The sequence below is a fragment of the Odocoileus virginianus genome, chromosome 8 (genome assembly GCF_023699985.2).
Source record: "Odocoileus virginianus isolate 20LAN1187 ecotype Illinois chromosome 8, Ovbor_1.2, whole genome shotgun sequence".
Classification (NCBI taxonomy): Eukaryota; Metazoa; Chordata; class Mammalia; order Artiodactyla; family Cervidae; genus Odocoileus; species Odocoileus virginianus.
Genome location: NC_069681.1, coordinates 32,489,870 through 32,515,868, shown reverse-complemented (window position 1 = coordinate 32,515,868; position 25,999 = coordinate 32,489,870). Strand labels below are relative to the sequence as shown.

The window sequence follows — 25,999 nt, the reverse complement described above, 5'->3', positions numbered from 1 at the left end:
CTCACTGTTGTTTAAAGTTCTCTTAACCCTTAATCATTATAGGTTGAGTGGTGAGCATTTTTACATACATCTATCCTCATTATTTCTCTCTACAAAACTTCCAATTAGCGTCCTTTGTCTATTTTTCTGTAGGCATATTTGTCCTTAGATAATTCATTCATAAGAATGGCTTGTGTTTGTGAAAGTAGCTTTGTCTTTTAAGTACATATGACTACTTGTTTCAGCTGTTTTTATCGTTTAGTTCATTTTTGGTGTCTTGCCCCCAGCCAGAATTTTAGATTTTTATGTCATTAATTCTTTTATTTTTTCTTTAAATAATTTGCTTTGAAGATTTTGAATAAAGATGAATTTTATTTTATATTTTATGGTTTTGTATCCTTAAATGTTTAGTTGGAATTGACTTTGATGGAAGAGGTAAGAAAGGGGTTTAACTTTGTTCCTTTCACAAATGATCAGCTGGTTGCCCTAAAGATGATTATTAATATTTCACACAAAGTTAATATGGTTTACAGCTTAACACTTCTCTATACACGTCTCCAAAAAGCCAGAGTTCTGTCTGTCCACCTGTTCCAGTGTCCTCTATAACCTGGGCTCGTCTGATCCAGCCATGCCTGCTTCTTAGACTCCCTGGATATGCTCCTTCTGCTCCAGTGGGTCAGGTCTACTTAGGATCCCATGTCCATCCCATGTCCATCTTCCTTTGCTCATCCTTGCTTTCTTGACCTCTCTTGAATTGTTCTACCTCCAAACCTCCTAAAACATTTCCCCTTCTCTCTTCTTATCCAGACCATCTACCTTAATTACTTCTGCTCACATTGACTTCCACTTTCCCAACTCTTAAGAGTATTTATGTCCTGGCTTACAAAATGTTAGTGCTGCACGTGCTAGTTTTTTTTATTAGCTTTTTTTTTTTGTCGAATAAATTGTAAGCCCCTTGAGAGCAAGAATGACATTTTATGTTAATTGTGTTGGTGTTTTCTTTGACTCCTACCAGCACGGTGCTCCTGATACATCCTGCAATCCCATAGAAGTATCGGCATGGATAATAACTTTTGTTTATGAAAGATCTCTACTGTTCACTCTGGATGGTGTTTTCCTCTATAGAATATATTTCCTGAACACGTATATTTTCCTAATATAAAGTGAACAGCAGAAGAAAGAACAATGTGTAAGATGCTTTCTTTCATGATTTTTCTTCATTCGACCCATACAAAATTATTTTTCCCCTCTAGGGATTTGTGTGTGTGGTGAATGTTCCTGCCACGATGTGGACCCCACTGGAGACTGGGGGGATATTCATGGGGACACCTGTGAGTGTGACGAGAGGGACTGCCGAGCTGTCTATGACAGATATTCTGATGACTTCTGTTCTGGTAAGTGCTTTCCTAACTCCTGTTTTTATTTTTTTATGATTATTCTTTTTAAAAAAGATTTATTTATTTCTTTTATTTGACTGTGTTGGGTCTTAGTTGTGGCATGTAGGATCTAGTTCCCTGATTGGGGATCAAACCTGGGCCCCCAGCACTGGGAACTTGGAGTGTTCGCCACTGGACCAGCAGGGAGGTCCCTAATTCCTGTTTTTAAATAAGAAAATGTTCCTTTCCCTCTTTACAAGATTTATTCTGCTTCTCCCAGAAACCGTGAAAGAACTGAATGTGCCTTCTGAAGAATATGAGACCCATAGGACTCCTAATATCAACCTGAAAAACCTTTAGAGAATTTGCCACATTGGGCAAAAGATTTGAGATGAAAACACACCCACTCTCTGAAAAGCAGTCTAGTCTTTCACCAAAAAGAACTATTACCTCCGTGTATCTAATACTCAGCAGTGAGAACACAAAGCTAGCAGACCTGACCACGAACAGAAGAGGTACCATTAAGGCAACTGTTATTAACACGGTACAAAACTAAAGACAATATGGTTCTTGTAGGTAGTTTGTTGCATTGCTTCTTTGGTATAATTTATATACTAAAAGTTGTTCTGCATTAAGTCTACAATTGAATGTCAATTAGTGGATTCAAAAATTCTATTATGGACCAGCTACTATTTGCCAGCATCTGTGCTGCATCCGGGTCACTGGTTCCAGCAATGAAGGAGACAAACATAATCCTTGACATGGAGCCTATAATCTAAATGCAAGGGGCTTCCTTTGTAGCTCAGCTGGTAAAGAATCCACCTGCAATGCAGGAGACCCTGGTTCCATTCCTGGATTGGGAGGATCCCCTGGAGAAGGGATAGGCTACCCAAACCAATATTCTTGGGCTTCCCTGGTCACTCTCTGTAAAGAATCCGCCTGCAATGTGGGAGACCTGAGTTTCATCCCTGGGTTGGGAAGATCCCCTGTTGAAGGTCATGGCAACCCGCTCCAGTATTCTTGCCTGGAGAATCCCCACGGACAGAGGAGCCTGGCGGGCTCCAGTCCATGGGGTCGCAAAGGGTCAGACATGACTGAGTGACTAAGCACACACAATCTAAATGAAAAGGAAAAAAAAAAAATGCACGCTGCCAGAATTTTGAATAGTGCAAAGGAAAACAATAAGCAGTCAGATTTATCTTAAAAAATGTCACTCAGCAAAAATGGAGTAATAGATTTTATTACATGGGACAATCCAGGAGGCCTAGACACATCTTCATGCTTGATTGCTTGGTTGGTATAAGGAAATAGATAGGGAACTCTGTCTCCAGAAAGTTTGCCAGCAAAGGCAGATAAAAGAGCTGCCCTATTTATTTACAATGATGCAACTGCAAAGATTTCTCTGGCCTGGCCAAGGGGAGCTGGCCGCTGTAGCTTCCCCTGCAGAAGATTCACCCTGTTCTGATGATCCTTTGGGCTTGGGAGAATTTCCTGAATGGACTCACAGAGATGATGGGGTCGTAGCCTGTGATTTGAACAATAAGACATCAGGCTGTGATTGTGATTTTGTTATTCCTTTATTAAGTGAGCTGAATGTGGCCAGTTCTCCACAGTCTGCCTCCCACACCTAACATGAGAAATTTAAGCAAGGAGAAACTCAACCGAGATCCTGCACTGAGAGACACCTGTCAAGTTCGTTCACACACCTCATTCCATTTTATGTTCACACTAACTCAGACAGGGATACATTATTATCTACATGTAAGAGGGAACGTTCAAAGAAATTAGCGGCTTGACAAAGTTCACACCGCCCTTAAGTGTCACCTGAAAACAACTTTAGCTGAAGTGCTCTTGTCATTTAATCTCCAAATGATGCACAGAAGATGCTTCAGTTTTACTTTATTTCAGTAAGGAAGAGATGTCCTTTGGATGCTCAAAATTCTTATAAAACTAAGCTTCTCTGAACATTGTTTTGATCTGGGGTGGGCATCAATCTCTGGAGTATTTCTTCATGCTTATGAAATCTTTAGAATTCTATATACAGTGCTTGGTAAATTACTAGTCTTCACAACTTTCCCAATTGCCCAGAGTTGCACCATGAGAAGGGAGCCATGCAATTGACTCTTGAGTGTGGTAGTACCTTAGTGATATGAGATAGAAGTACCCCAAGGATGTGGATATTCTCTAGTGCTTTATGCCAGGCTGGAGTGTAATAAGACTTAGATAAAAAGAAGCTTTATTTTTAGCTCCCATTCCAGCCACCCCGAGAGTGTTGAGCTTATTTAAGTCGAATAGAAATCTCCCATTGGATTATAGTTGGCTTATTTAATTGACCTTCTCATTTTATTTATTCATTCCCACTCTTTCCATTCATCTATTCAATAATGCACTTAAATGTAAATATTTTGTGTCTGATCTATCATGGGTACAGGAGATGTGATACAAATTTTAAAATATGATCCCTGCTTCCAAATAAATAAGTTGTATTTATTTCTACTTTCACTGCTAAAGTGTATTTGTCACTTCTTTCACTCCTGTTCATCGATACATGAATTCATCCATATGCAAATATGACTCACATACCCACAAAGATACACACGCATATACATGCCTCAAAGAGGATACTCTAGACAAATTTTGAGTGTGACTGAAACGACAGGGGCATGACTAGCCATCCTGAAGTATATCAGCTGCTCTGGTATTCCAGTTCTATGAACTGCTCCCCTCAAATGACTTTCTGATTCTGAAATAACTCCTTTCTTCCTGATGACTGCTTCAGTCTGATCCATTTCGCCAAATTCCCGAATAGGAAAATATACGCTGCAGTGTGACTTTCCACTTTTTTAGCTTGTTCCTGCCTAGCAAAATGATGAAAATATAAGGTTAATCCTGACCTAGAGTTCCCTTAGTTTGGAAAGTAGACTCATTTGGTAGAACCATGTTATGGGAGGAAATTTGTCTTTGTGGATTACCAAAGAGTTAAGGGAAGAAATGCGAGGAAATGGTTACATACATTTAGTTTATGTTGTCTTGAAAGGGAAAAATAATATACCAAGTGGATTTTTTAAAAAAATGACAAGTAGTTAGATCGAATTCATTTCCCCAACTTTTTCTCTCTGTGGTCTTCATACTTCTTTGTGAAAAGCAACTTGTAAATATCAGATTCCAATTCATGAGCATTTTTTGATCATTTTCAAGGAGAGAAATAGCCTCTGTGAAAGGAGAGCATTCTGGAATGGATGGAACTACATATGTCCCGGGTTGATGTTTCTGAGGTTATATAGCTTAACACAAAAGAGTGCAATGATCACCAAAAAAAAGAAAAAAGCTTTGGTGTCAGCAACCTCTTCTATAATTTCTTGAGAGCCTTTAAAGCTCAGTGTTTTGTTTTTTTAAGTAAGTTTTGCTGTTTTTTTTAAAAAGAATATTTTTGGCTGTGCTGGGCCTTTGTTGCCGGGCGGGCTGAGTGGGGATGACTGTCGCTTTGCGGTGAGTGGGCTTGTCGTCGCGACGTCTTCTCTTCTTACTGAGCGCGGGCTCTAGGGCGGGCAGACTTCAGTAGTTGTGGCGCGTGGCCTCGGTGATTGCAGCTCTGGACTCAGGATGTGTGGGCTCAGTGGTGTGGTTGCCAGGCTCTGGAGCATAGGTTCAGTCACTGTGGTGCTTGGGCTTAGTTGCTCCAGAGCTTATGGGTCTTCCTGGACCAGGGATCGAACACGTGCCTCCTGCATTGGCAGGTGGATTCTTCACCACTGAGCCATTATGGAAGCCTAAAACTCGGCATTGCCATGATGCTTTTTGACGCCTCTTGCTGCCAACTCCCCACCCTTGTGATGCAGTTCTGGCTGTGATCCTATTTACATGCCAACACTAGACACCGTCATTCTTCCCATGTCATGAATGTGTGTGTGTGTGTGTGTGTGTCTAAGGAGTGTTCGTAGGTCTTTGAAAGTAGTTCTCTAATGTACGTTTCATGTATTTAATATCTGCAATAAAACAAAAACATTCTGTATCTTTCATCTCTATTTTGTTGATTCTCTTGTCTACAGAGTTTAAAAGAATCTTTGTTAGGATCAATGAAATGAACTCCTGAAGGCCAAATATATGTGTATATGTACACACCTGGGTTTGACACAGTAGCATTGAAACATGATGTTTCAGGTCAGAGTGGTAGAATTCACTTCTTTTAGTTCTCTCATTTTAAAGATAAAGTGAGATGAAGCCTGGAAAGATGAACCAGTGACTCATATAGATGGAGGACATGAATCTCCTAACTTCTTTACTTTTGCCTTTTTCTCTATATGTTTACAAAAGACCCTGATATAGTATGTTATGACAGTCTAAAGGATTTTCATAAGTAGATCTTATCATTTCTAAACTTATGAATCAAAAACAAGCATTTTCATCATCTTCATTTTATCACTATAAAACTGAGAAACTAGTAACCTCGGAAGAGAAATTGCAATTTCAAGTTTTGATTTCCTGTCTTTTCTGAAAAGCTTCAGAATCTGCTTCAGAATCTGGTATTGATACCTTGCATTTCTAACTGATTTCCTAAACCCACTGATGAAATACCATGAAGAATTTAATAGAAAAAGGTACATTTTCATTTAGAATGGAATCATAACTTATTTTTGGCTGCATGTGAGTTTAAGTTACTGAAGAATATAAAATATAATTTTTACGACTGCAAAAGCATAGTTTTGTTTATGTTTTCACTCGTCAAGTTAATCTCTGGTCAACATTTAGATTAGCAATACCACTGTCAATACTATTTTTCACCATGCTAGACTAGAGTTACATTTAAGCCTTTTCTGTATTACTTTTACATTTGCTTCTTCTGTGATCTTCATTGGGGTACTGGATTTAGGTATACCTACTTTTTTTCCCCAAAAAATGAAACCTTCAAAAACATTCTGTATGCCACTATTTCATCATTTAAACTGGTTGCTGTATATCCACTGACTCTCAGAAATTACTTTCACTGTGAATGTTTTATTCAAGTCATTCATTTTTTTCATAACCCTTCTTTCCCCAGCTTGAACTTGTTCAGTGGATGTTGGCTTCTGGTGGCAAAGTGTAGAAGGCACATCCGTGGATGATTTGAGGAGGCACGGGGGCCATCCTGAACTAGGTGGTGTTCTCCCACTTTGATCCTTTCCTATTTAGAGGCCAGACCTTTCAGCCCAGGCCAGTCGCAGCAATGACAGTATCCCATCAGTTCTTCCCAGTGTGTACACAATCGACCGCAGCTGTTTCTGAGAGCGCCTTTTGCTCAGATGAGGCAGGGGCTGGGGTCCAAGGCTGAGACCAAGACCTAAAGCTTAAGGATCATCACACATATGGTGAAAGTGAGGGCACATTTTATATCTTCTTCCTGTTTTTGTTTGGAGTTGGTGATGCCTAGAGGTGACGCATTAACTCAGAGTAGTAATCCTTGCGAAGGTCCGTGATGCTGCATTAGATGCGCAGGAAATAGAGGTGAAGACCTTACAGGCCATGTTTCCCCTAGAGCTTGTAGAAGTGCACAGAAATAGCAAAGGGACAGAAGAGTGAAGCCGCATAATATTAGGGAGAAAAGCACAGAGAACAAGGACTAAGCGAGGTAAGTAGAACAAGAGAGAGTGAATATGAGGGCAACAAGGGGAAAGGCTTGCAGAGATTTCTTCTAGGTCTGGTGCATCTGTACATCTTTTAAACATTTGTTAAAGCACCCACAATTAATCTGACTTCTTAAGATACTAACTAGACCAGATTTTAATTTCAAGAATCTCTATTAATAGCGTCTGACCATCTTCACGAATTTGTTTTATGGCACTGCAAATTTTTTTTAATGTTGACATGTGAATGAACCTCAGACAGAAAGTAATGACTATTCTTTTTTTAAAAATGGTTATTTATTTTTAAATTCCTTATTAATTGATTGATTGATTGATTGATCACTTATTTGAATTCACTGGGTCTTATTTGCGATGCATGGGATCTTCGCAGTGACGTGCTGTAGGATCTTTAGTTGCAACATGTGGGATCTAGTTCCCTGGCCAGGAATCCGACCTGGGCCATTGCGTTGGAAGCGTGGAGTCCCAGCCACTGGACCACCAGGGACATCCCTGTAATGGCTGCTCTTATGCCAACTACAGAACTTCAGAATATCCTCCCGCCAGTCCCCATCTTCCTCCACAGGCTCTGACTTTATTCCGCAAGCCAAGGGGTCAGGACTGTCACTGCCTGTGAATGCCAAGCGCCTGCAGCAGTAGGTGGCCTTCTCCTGCGTACTTAGGAATTCCCTGCCTCCTCACCTACTGGACGCTTTGTTTTAACTTCCACAACTATTTTAAACTTTCGAGAGGAAAGCTTCCCCCCCACCCCTTTCAATCTAACTGTATTTTTTCAGTTTTATTGTTGAAGTGTCAGCTCATCTTCCACAAATGGCAGCATGTTCTGTACTTTGTCCAGCATCCTCCTGGCACATTCAAGTGCCCTACAAATGATGCCGCTTCTCTACCAGAATTTCAAAGTCACCGGCTCTCAGAGAACAGCAGAATTGATTGTACTTTAAATGTTAAAGATTTTGTTTTAAAAGCTGTTTTTTATCTATGCATTGGCAATACAGCTCTGTTTTGCAAATTTTGCTCTAAAAATTATATGAGGACAGGGAAGATGGGGAGGAACTTTGTAAGCTAGGATAAATGGCAAGAAGCTAGGCAACCCAATAACCTCAGAGATATATGTGCTAGTAAGTTAAATTTTTATAATAAAAATTCTTATGTTTGAAGGTCTAAATGATCATAGTCACATGTCATATGTATCTATTAGTAATCAAAAAATTTTCCTTTAAAATTATGAGCTCTAAGACAAAGTGTTAGTATCAACAGCAACTTGTTCCGTAGATTCTGTTACATAGTAGGTGCTCAATAAATCTGTTGAATGGAATTTAGTGTAAATGAAAGATTTGGGTTCCATGGCCCCTAATAGCTCATCCTACTTTGACGTATGATTTTATGAGTTATTCCATGAGGAAGCCAGTTTATAATGAAAAGCTTCCTGATAGACGGATGCTTCAACTTGACAGATGGACATCTGCCCACAGACCTCGTGAGATACTGATTAAACAGGCCAGTCTTCATACTCTGTGATATATATTAATATTAATAGACATGAGTTTGAGTAAGCGCTGGGAGTTTGTGATGGACAGGGAAGCCTGGCGTGCTGCAGTCCATGGGGTCACAAAGAGTCAGACACAAGTGAGTGACTGAACTGAACTGAATGTGAAATACAATATAGCATGGATTTTTCATCCATTAGCAACATACTTGATTTACTTAAGGAAAGTATGATTCCACTTCCTTTAAAATCCTTCATGCATTTTTGGAGAAATTATTGAAATCTACTTTACTTTGCATTTGTAATAATGAGTTTCAGAACGGTTATGAAGAGTTAGAAAAACTCAGTTGAAAAAAAAAAAAACTCAGCTAAGTTATTCATTCCTTTCTGTTTCTACTTGGTTAGATGTGTGGGCTCAAATGAATAAAAATAACAATAGTTCATTTTTATGTAGCGTTTTAAGATACATTATATACTTCTTGATAAATGTGGATAGATAATGTGGTTTAAAATGAAGAACCTAAATGTCAAAGAGGCTGTCATTTGACCAGCTGTATTCTGTAGGAAGTAGGGTGAGGATTTGAACCTACTTATATGATTGATAACCTGGTCTATTTTCTGCTACACCATATCACCACTTATCACATTTTTTTTGAATGTTCTGTGTCCATGTGTAAAGAAATTAATTTCTTTCCTGACCTCTTTTGTGTGTATGAAATTAGTCTTCAAGGGTTGTGGGTAGTAAAAAGGTCATGAAAATAAAGTCTGCGAGACTCCAGGAGCTGAGACCCTGTTTCAAAAACAAATCGCTTTCCATTTCCTGTGGCTCCCCTCCATGTGAATTAATCACCAGATCCATTAAATCCTCCATTTGGGCCCCAGCAGGCTAATTCAATCTCATGCACTTGGATTTTGATAGATTCAAGTTGATAGCCCTCCGAACCTGTTTGTCTGATCTGGAGTTGTTGCTTTTCTTTACCCTTCATGATCAATCAATATAGCTCGGGTATTTACGAACATTGTTGGAAAATGGACTTTTGCCTTAATGTTTTCTATAGTGCTGATGGAAATCCTGACTTCTTTATGACACTCAGTGTTTGGAAACTAATTCTGACTTTAGTATATTTTTCTCATATACATGTGTATGTGTGTATATATAACACATTTTTACATACACTAATATACATATATACTCTTACTCTCATTGTGAAGGTCACGGGCAGTGTAACTGTGGAAGATGTGACTGCAAAGTAGGCTGGTTTGGGAAGAAGTGTGAACACCCACGTTCCTGCCCACTGACAACGGAGGAGAGTATCAGAAAGTGCCAAGGAAGTGCCACTCTGCCCTGCTCGGGAAGGGGTAAGTGAGGGTCTCAGGCCTTGCCACCCACCGCCTCTAATCCTGCGAGTCGAGCGAATTCCGCTCACACGTATCATTTAAAACGTAGCTGAGATTCCTGAATGCGGAAAATTTTGCCTTTTCAGAATAATGACTCCAGTATCCATGAGTGAAAATATGGAGAACTATATATATCTTTCTCTTCCTTCCTCTCTGTCACACACACACACACACACACACACACACACACTCACTCACTCAGTCTATTTTAGCTTTGAGATTTGTTCAATTTCCATCTAGTTCAATGCTGCATTAAAAGAAGAAAAAAAAAAGTTTGGATGTTTGCTCAGAGCTTTATCAATAAAACCATCTAATTGTCCACTGACATTTCTGAAACTTAATAACATCCTATTGAATTGTACTGTTGGCTTTTGAGGAAGCATCATATAAACAGACCTCTTGGAATAAGCTTTCCTCTTCTTGGATGGCATATAGCCTCAGATGTGTTCTTCATACCAGATCAGTACACATTGGAGAAGAAGGAAGAATTCATCTAGGGGAAAGCTGGTTTCATTGTTTTTGATTTATCAAAATAAGAAATACAATTTCACCTCTCATGGGAAAGTGGCAAAGTTAATGTGAAATATGCTTTCAGAGGAACTGGTAATTGAAGTTATTACAAATTTTATTCATGAAAGAGGAAAAGGAGAAATATTTCCCTTCCGTGAATGTTAGATCAGAACCACCACAATATTGTAAAGTAATTAGCCTCCAATTAAATAAATTTAAAAAATTAATTTTATGTTGCAGGGCTATATTTTTTTTGAAAAGTGAATTTTTGAGATAGAATTCAAATGTCTTAAAATTTACACTTATGTCAAAGTGTACAACTTAGAGGTTTTTTTTTTTTTTTTACTGTATTCATAGAATTATCTGACCTTCACCACTGACTTGTTCCAGAACATTTTCATCACCACAAAAAGGAACTTGGTACCCCTTCCCAGTCACTCTCCCGTTTTCTCTCCACTCAGCCCCTGGAAATCATTAATCTTCTTCCTGTCTCCGTACTTTCGCCTGATCTGGATATCGCATCTGAACATGAAATGGGTTCTTCTGCTTCTGACTTTTCTTACTTAGCTTAATGTTTTTAGCATTATAATGTGTCACTACCTCATTTTATGGCTGCATAATATTCATCTGTATGGATATACCACATTTGTTCATCCACTCATCTGTCAGTCAACATTTGACTTGTTTATACTTTTTGGCCATCGTGAATACTGTTCTATGAATATGTATATACAAGTTTTGTGTAGAGAATTTTTGTTTCTTTTGTTACTCTTGGATATCTGCCCATGAGTGGAATTGCTGTGTCATATGGAGTTCTATGTTTTGGTTCTTGATGTACCGTTACACTGGCTTTAAAGTGACTATACTATTTTAGTTTTCCTTCAGAAGTGTATGAAGGTTCCAATTTCTCCACATCCCCACCGTTATTTATTATCATATGTCATCTTTTCTATACTATTATTTTTTTGAGGGATGGGTAGAAAACCCTCCCAAGTCTCCAAGATTATTTGTAACATACTATTTTCCTATACTCTGATATTTATCCCTAATGATTATAAGAAAGAGGATAAAATATGGGTGGAAGGAGTGTTTAATTTCAGGAGCATTTCTGATTTACCCAATCCTTCACTAATAACCCTAGACAGGAACCACTGTTATACCAGCATTAGTAAAATATGGTGATTCTAGTGCTTCAGCAAGCCTATTATGCTCTTAAAATAACAAAGACTAAAAAATCAGTTTTTCTTGGACTATTGTTATTTATTTATTGCTAAGAATAGCAAGCTATGTAATAGAAAAATAAGAAAAGCATATAAAATATCTTAAGCATAGAAAATGACTTTAAGTGTGTGTATATATGTCTGTGTTATTTATATATATCTTCCAAGGTTTTCCATTTGTCTTGAATTTTTATATGATGTTAGCATAAGAGAATTATTTATGGACTTCATATATCAATGTTTAATAAACTCTGACAAACATATTTGTCTCCTACCTTTCTAAAGAGTCCTTATTTAGTTCCTATTTTTCAGGACTAGCATATACTTCAAGTTTATTATACCAAAAAGGTGTTAATATGTAGAGAATTACATTTTTTATTTTTTTGTAATTTATTCAAGCCTTTTGATGCTCTTTACTGATTGTAAGCTTCTCTAGTTTCCTCACAAGGAAACAGAGATATTGATGAGTGAAGTGGTTTTCCAGGGAACTGTAACAAAATGTAAGAATTTTGAGAATGAAGACCAAGGATTTTTGACAGGCAGGCCAGTGCTTGGACCAATGGTCACAGACTTTGTTTTCCATAGGCTACATCTGCAAACTCATGGGCACTGGAGGTTTTAAAGCAAATGGCCAAGATGGAAACTTCCGAAGGATTAGTTTTGCAGTTTATGAATGACAGCTGCAGCTGTGGTTACATGAGTGAAGAAAGCAATTACAAGGCCCATCGGTTCTCCAGCCGGAGAGCCTCAGCAGCTCGCCAGCTGGGGCCAAGGGAAAAAAAAGCAGTTCTCCTGGTAGAATTAAATTAGATTACTTGCTTGTGCCAGTGATGACTAAGTGTGATCATTATGTCTTAAAGGCAGGGGAATAATTTAGAGGATGTCTTAAATTCTTGGTTAATCCTGTGATTCCTTGATTTCTGTTCCTTCATGTAGTTAGATGATTCTCCTGGAGTCAGTGTGGATATCCAGTGATTCATCCTAATTTCTGCTCCTGGGGTTCGGGGGTGAGGTGCAACTGTCTCGATTCTCCTTTCAGTGTTCCACTCCAAACGCAGAAGAGTTGGACATGATTGAGCACACAGACACAGGTGATGTCTACACATCAGTCTTCAACTCTTCTTGGTTAAAATACACTTTTATTGTTATTGAGGTTCTCCTGGGTATGTGTCTGGCTTTGGCCAGAAAATATGAGCAAAAGGGATGTTATCAGTTCGGAGTGGAGGATGCAGAGGCAGTGAGAGATGTCATGGTGTCGTGTTCCCTGGCGTGGAGATTTGCAGTGTTTGAGATGATGGCTGACCATTAGTCTGGGTCCCTAAATAAGGAGATGTCTGCTGACCCACCAAAGGTCTGTAACACAAGTGGGAAATAAATCTTTCTTGTTTCAAGTGGGCTGAGACACTGGGGTTGTTTGTTATGGTTGCAGAACTCCTGATCACACTCCCTTCTGCATGCAGAATTAGGGAATGCAGCCAAAGCAACGCAAACAAGCTAGCAATTACAACAAAAATCGCAATTTAATCCAAAGAGATGAGTATAAAAAAGTTGAGGTTTATTACTGTATATATATTGAATATATCATATCAGTATGAGTATCTAAATCAGCATAAATAGGGACTTCACTGGCAGTCCACTGGTTAGAAATCTATGCTTCCACTGCAAGGGACATGGGTTCAATCTCTGGTTGGGGAACTAAGACCCCATATGTTCATGGTATGGCAAAATCAAACATAAATATATGTATATTTTATAAGTGATACATTTATATTATTCTGTTAATATCAATAGCATTTATGGGCACAATAAAATGCTAAGAACATTGAATGCATTACCTTTTTTAATATTTCCAAAACACAGTGAGGTAGGAAGAAGTATAATTCTTCCACTTTTCACAAAAGAAGAAACTGGAACAATCTGTCATCTTACCTAGTAGGTGCAGGAGGTACAAATTTTCATAGAAATTTAAATCCATGCCCTTCGATGCAAGAGCTGTCATTTAAGATAATTTACTAACATTCTAATTTGTTAATGTGTTCTTATAACAATTTTCTGAGCAACTTGCAGTGAATACATTTTCTTGTTATAAATATTCTTCTGCAAAATTATTGATATGGCTGCATAGCATTCCACAATATGGTTGTATCCATAGCAAAATAATTTAATCAACCCTCTTTTATTAGAAATCTAAATTGTCTCTTATTTTATTCAAGTGATAAATGTCATACTTTATGCTCTTAGAGCAGAATATTTGCGTAAACCCTAAGTGTTATTCTTAGCTGTGGATTTGTTGTTGTTCAGTGGCTCAGTCATGTCTGGCTCTCTGCAACCCCATGGACAGCAGCAGGCCAGACCCCTCTGTCCTCCACCATCTCCCATAGCTTGCTCAAACTCATGTCCACCAAGTCCATGGTGCTGCTGCCCCCTTCTCCTTTTGCCTTCAATCTTTCCCAGATTCAGGGTCTTTTCCAGTAAGTCGGCTCTTCACATCAGGTGGCCAAAATATTGGAGTTTCAGCTTCAGCATCATTCCTTTCAGTATATATTCCGAGTTGATTTCCTTTAGGATTGACTGGTTTGATCTCCTTGCTGTCCAAGGGCCTCTCAGGAGTCTTCTCCAGCATCTCAGTAGAAAAGCAGCAATTCTTCAGCTCTCAGCCTTCCTTCTTTATGGTCCAACTCCATACACAACTCTTGAGAAACCATAGCTTTGATTATAAGGACCTTTGTCAGCAAAGTGATTTCTCTGCTTTTTAATATGCTGCCTAAGTTTGTCATAGCTTTCCTTCCAAGGAGCAAGCATTTTTAACTTCATGGCTGCAGTCACTGTCTGCAGTGGTTTTGGAGCCCAAGAAAATAAAATAGGTCACTGATTCTACTTTTTCCCCTTCTATTTGCCATGAAGTGATGGGACTGGATGCCATGATCCTCGTTTTTCAAATGTTGAGTTTCAAGCCAGCTTTTCGCTTTCCTCTTTCACCATTTTCAAGGGACTCTTTAGTTCCTCTTCACTTTCTGCCATTAGAGTGGTTTCATCTGCATGTCTGAGGTTGTTAATATTTTTCTCAGAAGTATTGATTCCAGCTTGTGATTCATCTAGCCCAGCATTTCTCATGATGTTCTTTGTATATAAGTTAAATAAGCAGAGTGACAACTAATAGTATCTTACTCCTTTCCTGATTTGGAACCAGTCCATTGTTTCATGTCTGGTTCTACCTGTTGCTGCTTGATCCACATATATAGGTTTCTCAGGAGACAGGTAAGGTGGTCTGGTATTCCCATATCTTTAAGAGTTTTCCACAGTCAGTATGTGGTGATCAACACAGTCAAAGGCTTTAGCATAGTCAATGAAGAAGAAGTAGATGTTTTTCTAGAAGTTTCTTGCTTTCTCCATGTTCCAAGCAGTGCTGGCAATTTGATCTCTGATTCCTCTGCTTTTTCAAAAGCCAGCTTGTACATCTGGAAGTTCTTGGTTCACAGTACTACTGAAGCTTAGCTTGAAGGATCTTGAGCTTAACCTTGCTAGCATGTGAAATGAGTGCATTTGTATGATCGTTTTAACATTCCTTGGTATTGCCCATCGTTGAGATTGGAATGAATACTGACCTTTTCCAGTCCTGTGACTACTGCTGAGTTTTCCAAATTTGCTGACATATTGAGTGCAACACTTTAACAGCATCATCTTTCAGGATTTAAAATAGCTCAGCTGGAGTTCCATCACCTCCACCAGCTTTGTTCATAGTGAGGTTTCCTCAGGCCCACTTGACTTCACACTCCAGGATGCCTGACTCTAGGTGCATAGCCATACCATTGTGATTCCAGGCCATTAATACCTTTTTTTGTATAGTTTTCCTGTGCATTCTTGCCACCTCTTCTTTTTTTTTTTTACATTTTTTTTTATTAGTTGGAGGCTAATTACTTTACAGTATTGTAGTGGGTTTTGTCATACATTGACATGAATCAGCCATGGATTTACATGTGTTCCCCATCCCGATCCCCCTCTCCCACCTCCCTCTCTACCCGATCCCTCTGGGTCTTCCCAGTACACCAGGTCCGAGCACTTGTCTCATGCATCCAACCTGGGCTGGTGATCTGTTTCACCCTAGATAATATACATGTTTTGATGCTGTTCAGCTGGTAAAGAATCCACCTGAAATGTGGGAGACCTGGGTTTGATCCCTGGGTTGGGAAGATTCCCCTGGAGAAGGGAACAGCTACCCACTCCAGTGTTCTGGCTTGGAGAATTCCATGGACTATACAGTCCATGGGGTCGCAAAGAGTTGGACATGACTGAGAAACTTTCATTTTCACTTTATTCATTAGGTCCTTACCATTTCTGACCTTTATCATGCCCATTCTTGCATGAAATATTCCCTTGAAACCTCCAGTTTTCTTGAAGAGAGCTCTAGTCTTTCCCATTCTATTGTTTTCCTCTATTTCTTTGCACTCTTCTTTTAAGATGGCCTTTTTATCTCTCCTTCCTGTTCTCTGGAACTCACTTGGGTGTATCTTTCCCTTTTCCCTAGCCTTGTGTTTCTCTTCTTCCTCATCTTTCTGTAAGGCTTCCTCAGACAACCACTTTGCCTTCTTGCATTTCTTTTTCTTGGGAGTGGTTTTGGTCACTGACCCCTGTACAGTGTTGTAGATCTCTGTCCATAGTTCTTCAGGCACTCCATCAGGCACTCTTGAATCTATTCATCACTTCCACTTTTTAATCATAAGGTATTTGATTTAGGTCATGCCTGAATGGTCTAGTGATTTTTCCTACTTTTTTCAATTTAAGCCTGAATTTTGCAATAAGGAGCTCATGATTGGCGCCACAGTCAACTCTAGGTCTTACTTTTTCTGAATGTATAGAACTTCTCCATCTTCAACTGCAAAGAATATAATCAGTCTGATTTTTATATCGCCCATCTACTGATGTCCATGTGTAGAGTCGTCTCCTGGGTTGCTGGAAAAAGATGTTTGTTATGACCGCCATGTTCTCTTGACAAAACTATGTTAGTCTTTGCTCTGTTTCATTTTGTACTCTAAGGTCCAAATTTGCCTGTCATGCTGAGTATCTCTTGACTTCCTACTTTTGCATTCCAATCCCCTATGATGCAAAGTACGTCTTTTGAAATAAACCAAGATCATTCTGTCATTTTTGAAATTGCACACAAGTACTGCATTTCAGACTCTTTTGTTGACTATGAGGACTATTCCATTTCTTCTAAGGGATTCTTGCCCACAGTAGTAAATATAATGGTCATCTGAATCAAATTTGTCCAATTCCTGTCCATTTTAGCTCACTAATTCCTAAGATGTCAATGTTCAATCTTGCCATCTCCTTGATCACATCCAATTTACCTTGACTAATGGACCTAACATTCCAGATTCTTAGGCAGTATCATTCTTTATAGATAGAACTTTGCTTTCACCACCAGATATATACACAACTGAGTGTTGCTTCTGCTTTGGCCCAGCCTCTTCATTCTTTCTGGAGCTATTATTGCCTTCTGCTCTCCCACAGTAGCATATTGGACACCTTCTGGCCTGGAGGGCTTATCTTCTGGTGTCTTATCTTTTGCTTTTTCATATTGTTCCTGGGATTCTCGAGGCAAGAGTACTGGAGTGGGTTCCATTTCATGCTCCAGTGGACTCTAGAACTTGTCACTATGACCGGTCCATCTTGGGTCACCTGCATGGCGTGGCTCATAGATTCCTTGAGTTATGCAGGCCACTTTGTCATGACAAGGCTGTGATCCATGAAGGAGTGGATGTGGATTGAAAACATTTAAATGAATAAAAATATATTATAACTTCTTAATAAACTTTCCCAAGCAATTTATAATCTCTAGAATAATTGTATCAGGAGTAGAAGAGGGTTTCCCTCTACCTACCAGTAGTGACAATTTAAATAATTAGTTAGCTTTCCTTGGTGTATTTTCTGTTTGTGTTTAAACTTTTACTGTTTATCAGACTCCTTTTATTGACTTCTATAATCATGAAAACAAATGATTTATCTGCAGGCATTAATATTCAGAAGCTTGTGTTTGCAGTATTTGCCTTCTTTGATCATCATTTGTCCTTGTGTCTAAGTCATCGTTTTGTTTGGTACTGAAGTCCCATGAGCTTTTGTTGTCTGTCCTCTGTACCCTTTGGTTCTCTTTCATCAGACTTGTTCTAAGAGATATTGCATATGTTTTGGCCCTTAACACACACACCCATACACCCCCACAAGGGGAGGTGTGAGGTGGGAGAAGAATGACAAATGGAAGCTAATTATTTAATATTGTAGCTTCTAGAAAATAGGAACCATGTCCTCATTTTTATCAATTAGTATGCCTTAATTAATGAATTAAGCAAGTTGGTTCAGTTTCCTCACCTAGGAACATAATTTGAAAGAAGGATAGCATGCCAAATTTGCACCATCTGGAGATTTTTAGATTTAAACTATCATTTATCTCTTCTTTTTATTGGCAAAGCACACCACTTCTTGCTTTGATCAACCAGAGAAACTTTTTGTGATGCATGCATTTTTTTTAACCTGTGTTTTTTACTCTACATACTTTTTTTTGTAGCTGTCATTTTTCTTATTTATATATAGAGAGATACAATTGTTATTTGAAATAGAAAAAAATTTTTAAGTTGGAAGTCCTCTAAAAAATTATTGTCAATTTTTGTGGGTAGGAGGGTCTTAATTTTTTAATAAATTTTTATCAGCTTTATTGAGATATTGATATAAAAAACAAAAAATTGCACATATTTAATGTGTATAATCTGATTAATTTGGATGTGTGCATATACCTGTGATGCCATCAGCACAGTCAAGGTGATAAACATATCCAATAAATGCCCCTGTGTCCTTCTCCTCTGTATGTGTACGCAGGAATGCTTAGCACAAGCAAACATTGACTAACATAGTCAAACTAACAGAAGCGGACAATAGAATGGTGATCGCCAGTGGAGTGGGGAGGAGGAAATGGGGGAGTTTTTTTTCAGTGGGTTTAAGTTTTATTTATACAAGGTAAATATGGTCTGGAGATCTCCTATACAATGTAGAGTGGATAGCTAACAATTTTAACTTTTTTGTGTGGTTTTGTGAACTGAAAAAAATTGTTAAGAGGATAGCTCTCCAAACATTTTAAGTACTGCACCACCAAGTGTGATTTTGACTGTATTTTTAAAATTCCCAGAGGCCTAATTAGATATCTTATTGTAAGTGAGGTGGGAAATGTATAGACAAGAGAACCCAGTATTTCCTTTGAGCAGTACTTTGAGTACACTTTGTCGGTAAAGGTCTGTATAGTCAAAGCTGTGGTTTTTCCAATAGTTATGTATGGATGTGAGAATTGGATCATAAAGAAGGCTGAAGGCCGAAAAACCAATGCTTCCAAATTGTGGTGCTGGAGAAGACTCTTGCAAGTCCCTTGGATAATAAGGACTGTTATCCAATCAATCCTAAAGGAAATCAACCCTGAATGTTCATTGGGAGGACTGATGCTGAAGTTGAAACTCCAGTACTTTGGTCACCTGATGCAAAGAGCCGACTTACTGGAAAAGGCCCTGATTCTAGGAAAGACTGAAGGCAAAAGGAGAAGGGGGCAGCAGGAATGAAATGGTTAGAGAGGAACAAGATGACAGAGGAGTCGGCGGACATGGAGGACATCTCTCTCCACGAATACATCAGGAATACACCTTCAGACACAGAAGTGCTTTCAGAACACCAGCTGAGAGCGGGCAGGAGTACCTGACCACCGGAAAAGAGTATATAGAACCACACAAAACTCGGTAGGACCAAAGAACCAGGGGGAGAAGCAGGAGTGTCAGTAGGACCAGACCTGCCCTCGGCAGGTGGAGGCATTGAAGCAGGGGTCCGATCCCCACGTCAGCGCCATTCTTTGGGTCAGAGGAGATGGTTAGATAGCATCACCGGCGCAAGGGATGTGAATTTGAGCAGACTCCGGGAGTTAGTGGAGGACAGGGAATCCTGGTGTGCCGCAGTCCATGGGGCTGAAAAGAGTTGGACATGACTTAGGGACTTAACAACAACAACTTTGAGAAGGAGAGTGGGATTCAGATTTACTCTCTACTAAGTATTCAGTTTGATCCATCCCCTGTGTCTGTCAGAGCTTGAGAACCCTGGAACAGTCATACACTGAATTATGGCCTTTCAGACATAGTTGCTGAGCTCCCCAGCCAAAGAAGACACAGAAATGATCCTGTAAAATAAGCTTCTTTACTCTTTCTTTTTCAGAAGGAATCATCGCACTTTCAGTGATGCACCAAATGGGGATAATATCAGTGAATTGGGAAATCATGCCAGAAGCAGAAGTCTATATTTTGTCGTATTATAGACATTAAATGATGAGACATCAGTCTTTGGATCCCCAGGGTGTCTCCCATGGATCTCTGAGCACACCTTAAATTTTCAGTGTTTCTTTTATGGCTTTTATGTGTGCTCTAAAATAATGGAATGACCCAGGATAGAAAAATAATATCTAGGAAGAGAAAAAGCCTGTTTATTATTTGCTTCCTTTGTACTCAGAAAATACTTATTAGAATGTCTTAAACTGTATATGTGTTCCACATTTCACAAAACCTCAGCAATGTAAATGCTATTTATTATGACTTTGTTGGGGCTTCCAGGGTGGCACAGTGGTAAAGAATCCAGGATGCTGATGCAAGAGACGCAAGAGACACAGGTTCAATCCCTGTGTTGGGAAGATCCCCTGGAAAAGGAAATGGCAACCCACTCCAGTATTCTTGACTGGGAAATCCCATAGACAGAGAAGCCTGGGGGGCTACAGTCACAAAGCGTTGGATCTGACTGTATGCACATGCACACACACACATAACTTATTTAAAAAATAATATGGAGAGAAAAAGATTGGGATCGTGGGAGAACTAAATATAGTGCCTCCATCATTCTTCATGGTTCATGATGTGTTGGGACGTTTTCTACCTTCATGAGGAAACCAGAAGTGCAAGTGCCTTGTGCACCTGCAGACTGGTGTTTTTCTGGACAGTCCATATTAAATCTGATATTTAATCTCTCAATCCTATGAAGAAGCAGCGTTTACTAAACTACAGGCATAGTTTGTGTACATTGAAGGAAATTGCTAAATATAATGGAAGCAAGCCAAGAAAAGAAGATCTCAGGTAAGATGACTTGGTAGGAATTCTCCTTTCCAACAGGCAAAGAGTTATCTGTTTCCCTTCTTTATTTCATTGTGCCTTTCCTCTTGCTATTTTAATATTCAGCAGAGCAGAAAGGAAAAGAAATTCAGAAGCTGAATTTAATAATTTTGTCTAATCTTTTTAAAAAAGATGGCACAAAGTAATTCAATGGAAAATAATAAATATAGTATTTTTTTTGATAACTTGAGGATTTTCTGATCCATAGTCCAGAGAAGTGTATCCACTCCCCAGAAAGAGTGAATATTTTTTGTGTGTGTTCCAGTCAGCAATCTTGCTTAAATGGTTTGTCTCCGGCAACAGAACATTTTGTGTCAAAGATAGAAATTGATCCAAATAAATGGACAATTTTTATTACATTTTGCATAACTTTTATGCAGTAAATTGAAAACTGGCGAAATTTTCTGGCTAAGGAAAGTTCCCAGTAAAGTCTGCAACAAATATTGTCAAATTCTATTTGAAATTAAAATAGAATATTGGACATGAATTCAATCCCGATTTCTTTAAGTGACCTTAAAATGAAATGTGTGGCAACTATGACAATTTTGTTATGATAATTATTTATTTCTATTAAAACATTAAGCCCACTGTGTAGGATATAGTGTGGGGCTCTAGTGGTTATTTACCTGATTTTATTCAATATAAACAAGCAAACCAGATACATTTAGTGGGGAACAGTCTCTTCTGATTATCAGCAGTAATCTTCACAGAACTACACATTCTATACACTTTCTAATAGAAAAATCAATGAGGCAGAGTATCATTGGTTTTAGGGTCATGTAGATGATCAAAACTCTATAATTCCTTTCTTGGATACATAAGATGTCATTAAAAATTATATGGCTTGTCATTGTGTTAAATTTCCATGATGAATATATATGCACATATTATATTGTTCAGTCACTCAGTCGTGTGACTCTTTGCAACCCCATGGACTGCAGCACACCAAGTTTCCCTGTTTTTCACCATCTCCTGGGGCTTACTCAAACTCATGTCCTTTGAGTTGTTGATGCCATCCAACCATTTCATCCTCTTCTCCTCCTGCCTTCAATCTTTCCCAGCATCAGGGCCTTCTCCAATGTGTTGTCTCTTTGCATACAAATATTATATTCAACAGAAAGTAGTATGTTCAATGTGTAATCATACTAGAGCATGTTGACATCTTATGTATCATATTTTCATTAGTGATGTTGCTTATTAAATTTAATAAATCTAGTATTGATGGATCATTTTACCAGGTATAGGGCTTCCCCCCCGATGGCTCAGTGGTAAAGAATCACCTGCAGTGAAGGAGATGAAAGTTTGATCCTCAGGTAGGGATGATTCCCTGAAGGAGGAAAGGACAACCCACTCCAGTATTCTTGCCTGGAGAATCCCATAGTCAGAGGAGCTGGTGGGTGTCAGTCCATGAGGTCGGACATGACTGAGCACATGCACACTTAAATGTTGTCATAGAAATGCTAGGTTAACCTTGCTCAGTGCCTACTGCAATGCATCCTTGCTAAAATACTAAGTTAAGTGTAACTAAAGTGACCAAGATACAACCTTCTTATATAGGAGGCAAGTATGTTAGCATCCTTTCATGAGGTTTTCTTCCTCTTTTCTTTGCCTCCCATCATGTTTACTTATCTAATGGAATAGGAGAAGACAGAGTTCTATAGTGACTGTTTCATTAAGAGTCATTCATATTAGCAAAGCAGTGAAATGACAACAGTTTAGTGGTTGGATTGGTATTTTGAGGGTCTCATTATCTCTACCGGGTATATGTACATATACCTACCTGTTTTAAATGGTGAAAGGACACAGTATTGCAGTGAGGCAAGGAAGTGGGGTTATTTGTTTGGGCTGAAAGACTCTAGACTGAATCTGGGTTCTGCCAGTAGACAGCTATATGATCCAGCAAGTCACTGGGGCTACCTTACTGTGACTTTGAACTTCACTTTTTCAGGCTGTTTTTCCTCTCCTTCACTTCTCTCTGCAGCAAGTGTGCTTGAGTCTGTTCTGACTCATTTGGATCCTTAGATTCCACTTGCTCTCATGGGTCCCATGGGTTTCATTTATGACTCACCTTCTTCACAGACTTTCTCTGGTTTTGCATTGCTAACCTGACAGCTGAGTACTCTTCAGAAGAATCAGGTGACTCGCTATGCTGTTTTCTAGACTCTGCTTTCTCCCAAGTGACTTCTTTGGGTACAGACTCATATATTCTTCAGTTAAGACATCCTTTCATTTGGACTGTAACAGTTAAGATGGATGAAATTTTTGTTCTTCTTAAGTATTTATTTCTCATGTGATGCCTTTTATTTGGATAAAGGAAGAAAGACAAGGTTCTTTGGCTTCCTATTTAAGTTTCTAAGTAATCTTGGCTTCTTTGCTGCTCAAAATATCCATGCCATGTGGATATTGTAAATAATACCAAATGGTCTGGCATAGCACTGTCATGAGCTGTTTAAAGTTTGAATGGTCCCAAGAATGAAACTGCAGATATTTGAGGTCATATGTAACGTTCTTTACAAGGACATCAAATCATTTTCCAGCATTTCTTTGTCTGGAGTTTTTCCTGTGGCCCTATATTGCACAATGGTTAACTGAAGGAGCTTAAAAGAAATATAAAAAAAAAAAAATTGTCAGCAGATAACAGAATCTACAGTGACTAGAAAGTTCTTTTACACAGTTTCACTTGATGAATTTGCTAGAAGTCTGAATATCATGAATTATATTGAACTATAGCCACAATATGCCAGCAAATTTGGAAAACTCAGCATTGGCCACAGGACTAGAAAAGGTCAGTTTTCATTCCAATCCCAAAGTAAGGCAATGCCAAAGAATGTTCAAACTACCGCACAATTGTACTTATCTCACATACTAGCAAAGTAATGCTGAAAATTCCCAAGCTAGGCTTCAACAGTACATGAACTGAGAACTTCCAGATGTTCAATCTGGATTTAGAAAAGGCAGAGGAACCAGTGATCAAATTGCCAACATCCGTTTCAGCATAGAAAAAGCAGGAGAATTCCAGAAAAACACCTACTTCTGTTTCATCAACTACCCCAAAGCCTTTAACTGTGTAGATCAAAACAAGCTGTGGAAAATTCTTAAAAAGATGGGATACCAGACCACCCTACCTGCCTCCTGAGAAATCTGTATTCAGGTCAAGAAGCAACAGTTAGAACCAGACGTAGAACAATGGACTGGTTCCAAATTTAGAAAGGAGTACGTCAAGGCTGTATATTGTCACCTTGCTTATTTAACTTATATGCAGAGTACATCATGTGAAATGCTGGACTGGATGAAGTACAAGCTGGAATCCAGATTGTTGGCAGAAATATCAATAATCTCAGATAGGCAGATGACAACACCCTTACGGCAGAAAGCGAAGAGGAACTAACGAACCTTTTGATGAAAGTGAAAGAGGAGAATGAAAAAGCTGGTTTAAAACTCAACATTTAAAAAACTAAGATCATGGATCCAGTCCCATCACTTCATGGCAAATAGTTGGGAAAACAATGGAAACAGTGAGAGACTTTATTTTCTTAGGGTCCAAAATCACTGCAGATGCTGACTGCAGCCATGAAATTAAAAGACACTTGCTCCTTGGAAGAAAAGCTATGACAAATCTAGACAACATATTAAAAAGCAGGGGCATTACTTTACCAACAAAGGTCAGTATGGCCAAAGCTATGGTTTGTCCAGTGGTCATGTGTGGATGTGAGAGTCAGACTATAAAGAAAGCTGAGCCTTGAGGAATTAATGCTTTTGAACTGTGGTGTTAGAGAAGACTCGAGAGTCCCTTGGAATGTAAGGACTGCAATTAATCCTAAAGGAAATTGATCCTGAATATTCATTAGAAGGACTGATGCTGAAGCTGAAACTCCAGTACTTTGGCCACCTGATACAAAGAGCTGACTCATTTGAAAAGACCCTGATCCTGGGAAAGATTAAAGGCAGAAGGAGAAGGGGGTGACAGAGGATGAGATGGTTGGATGGCATCACTGACCCGATGGACATGAGTTTGAGCAAGCTCTGGGAGTTGGTAATGAATGGGGAAGCCTGGTGTGCTGCAGTCTATGGGGTCGCAAAGAGTCAGACGTGACTGAGCAACTGAATGGAAGTGATAGTCTCAATGGGCTGTCCTGGTGGCTCAGATGGTAAAGGATCTGCCTGCAGTGCAGGAGACCCTGGTTCAATTCCTGGATCGGGAAGATCCCCTGGAGAAGGAAATGGCTACCCACTTCAGTATTCTTGTCTAGAGAAGTCCTTGGACAGAGGAGCCTGATGACAGGCTACCGTCCGTGAGTCACAGAGTCGGACACGACGGAGCGACTGACTCTTTCAGTGACATTGTCACGATAGCGAGATGATGGCAGAACTTACACACTTGAGTGTGGTTTACTGTAATTATAAAGAGGCGAAACCCAAGGCGTGTAATTCATGCGCGACTCTGAATCCACTACTCTGGATGATGCTGTTACATAAAGAGAGAAACCCAGAAGGACTGTAGTGGATGAGAGTCCTGGGAGTGGTCGGAGGCCTCAAGTCTTGCGGCAGCACAAAGGCTTGACGGGGCTGGAACCTATGGACGTTATCTAACCCTTTCCCAAGCATCCGTCCCATTACTTGGGTGATCCCTGGGAAAACCCTTGACGGGCAGCAGCCTCCTGTTTGGGTCGAGATGCTCACACACCGTGCTCCAGTGCTGTGCTTCCTCTCAGTGTCTGTAGCCTCATCCCGTCAGCCACTTTCCCATCCTGGGGCCACGTGCCTCTGTGGGGACAGGGATTCCAGACATGGCCACACGCTTGTGCTCATCCCGTTCATTCTTTGTGTGGCCCCGGGAAGTTTCGTTTTACTTTACAGACTGTCAGTTTTATCTCTGTATTATAATGGCTGCTTCCTCTAAAAGGTTGTGAGGGACGATTAAGTTGGTGCATAGCAAATTGTCTTAACTGGAAAGCCCACCTGCAGTTGTGAGGGATTGCTGCGGTTTAAGTAGACGACACAACAGGTGAACTCAAGGCCATAGAATGTTAGAAAATAAAATCAGTATTCATTCATTCATTCAATAATTCATTCACACATTCGACCTTTATTTATTGGGGTCCTACTGTGTGCCTAGAACTGGTCTAGGTGCGTAGGATAAAATAATAAATAGGCAGCTAGTGTCAGGGCTCTCAGCTTGTGGTCAGTTTGGTTGGAGAAGTGAAGTGAAGTGAAACAGCTCAGTCGTGTCCGA

General features: G+C 39.4%; 1 protein-coding gene across 3 annotated transcripts in view; it reads left to right on the top strand.

The window, feature by feature from the left end:
* ITGBL1 (integrin subunit beta like 1) overlaps nt 1-25,999 on the top strand; it is a 221,566-nt gene that overhangs the window by 110,793 nt on the left and 84,774 nt on the right. For all 3 annotated transcript variants that reach the window (XM_070471438.1, XM_070471439.1, XM_070471437.1), the window contains 2 exons: nt 1,233-1,373; nt 9,672-9,818. In XM_070471438.1, coding sequence (XP_070327539.1) covers nt 1,233-1,373; nt 9,672-9,818 — 288 coding nt within the window. The remainder of the gene's footprint in view (nt 1-1,232; nt 1,374-9,671; nt 9,819-25,999) is intronic.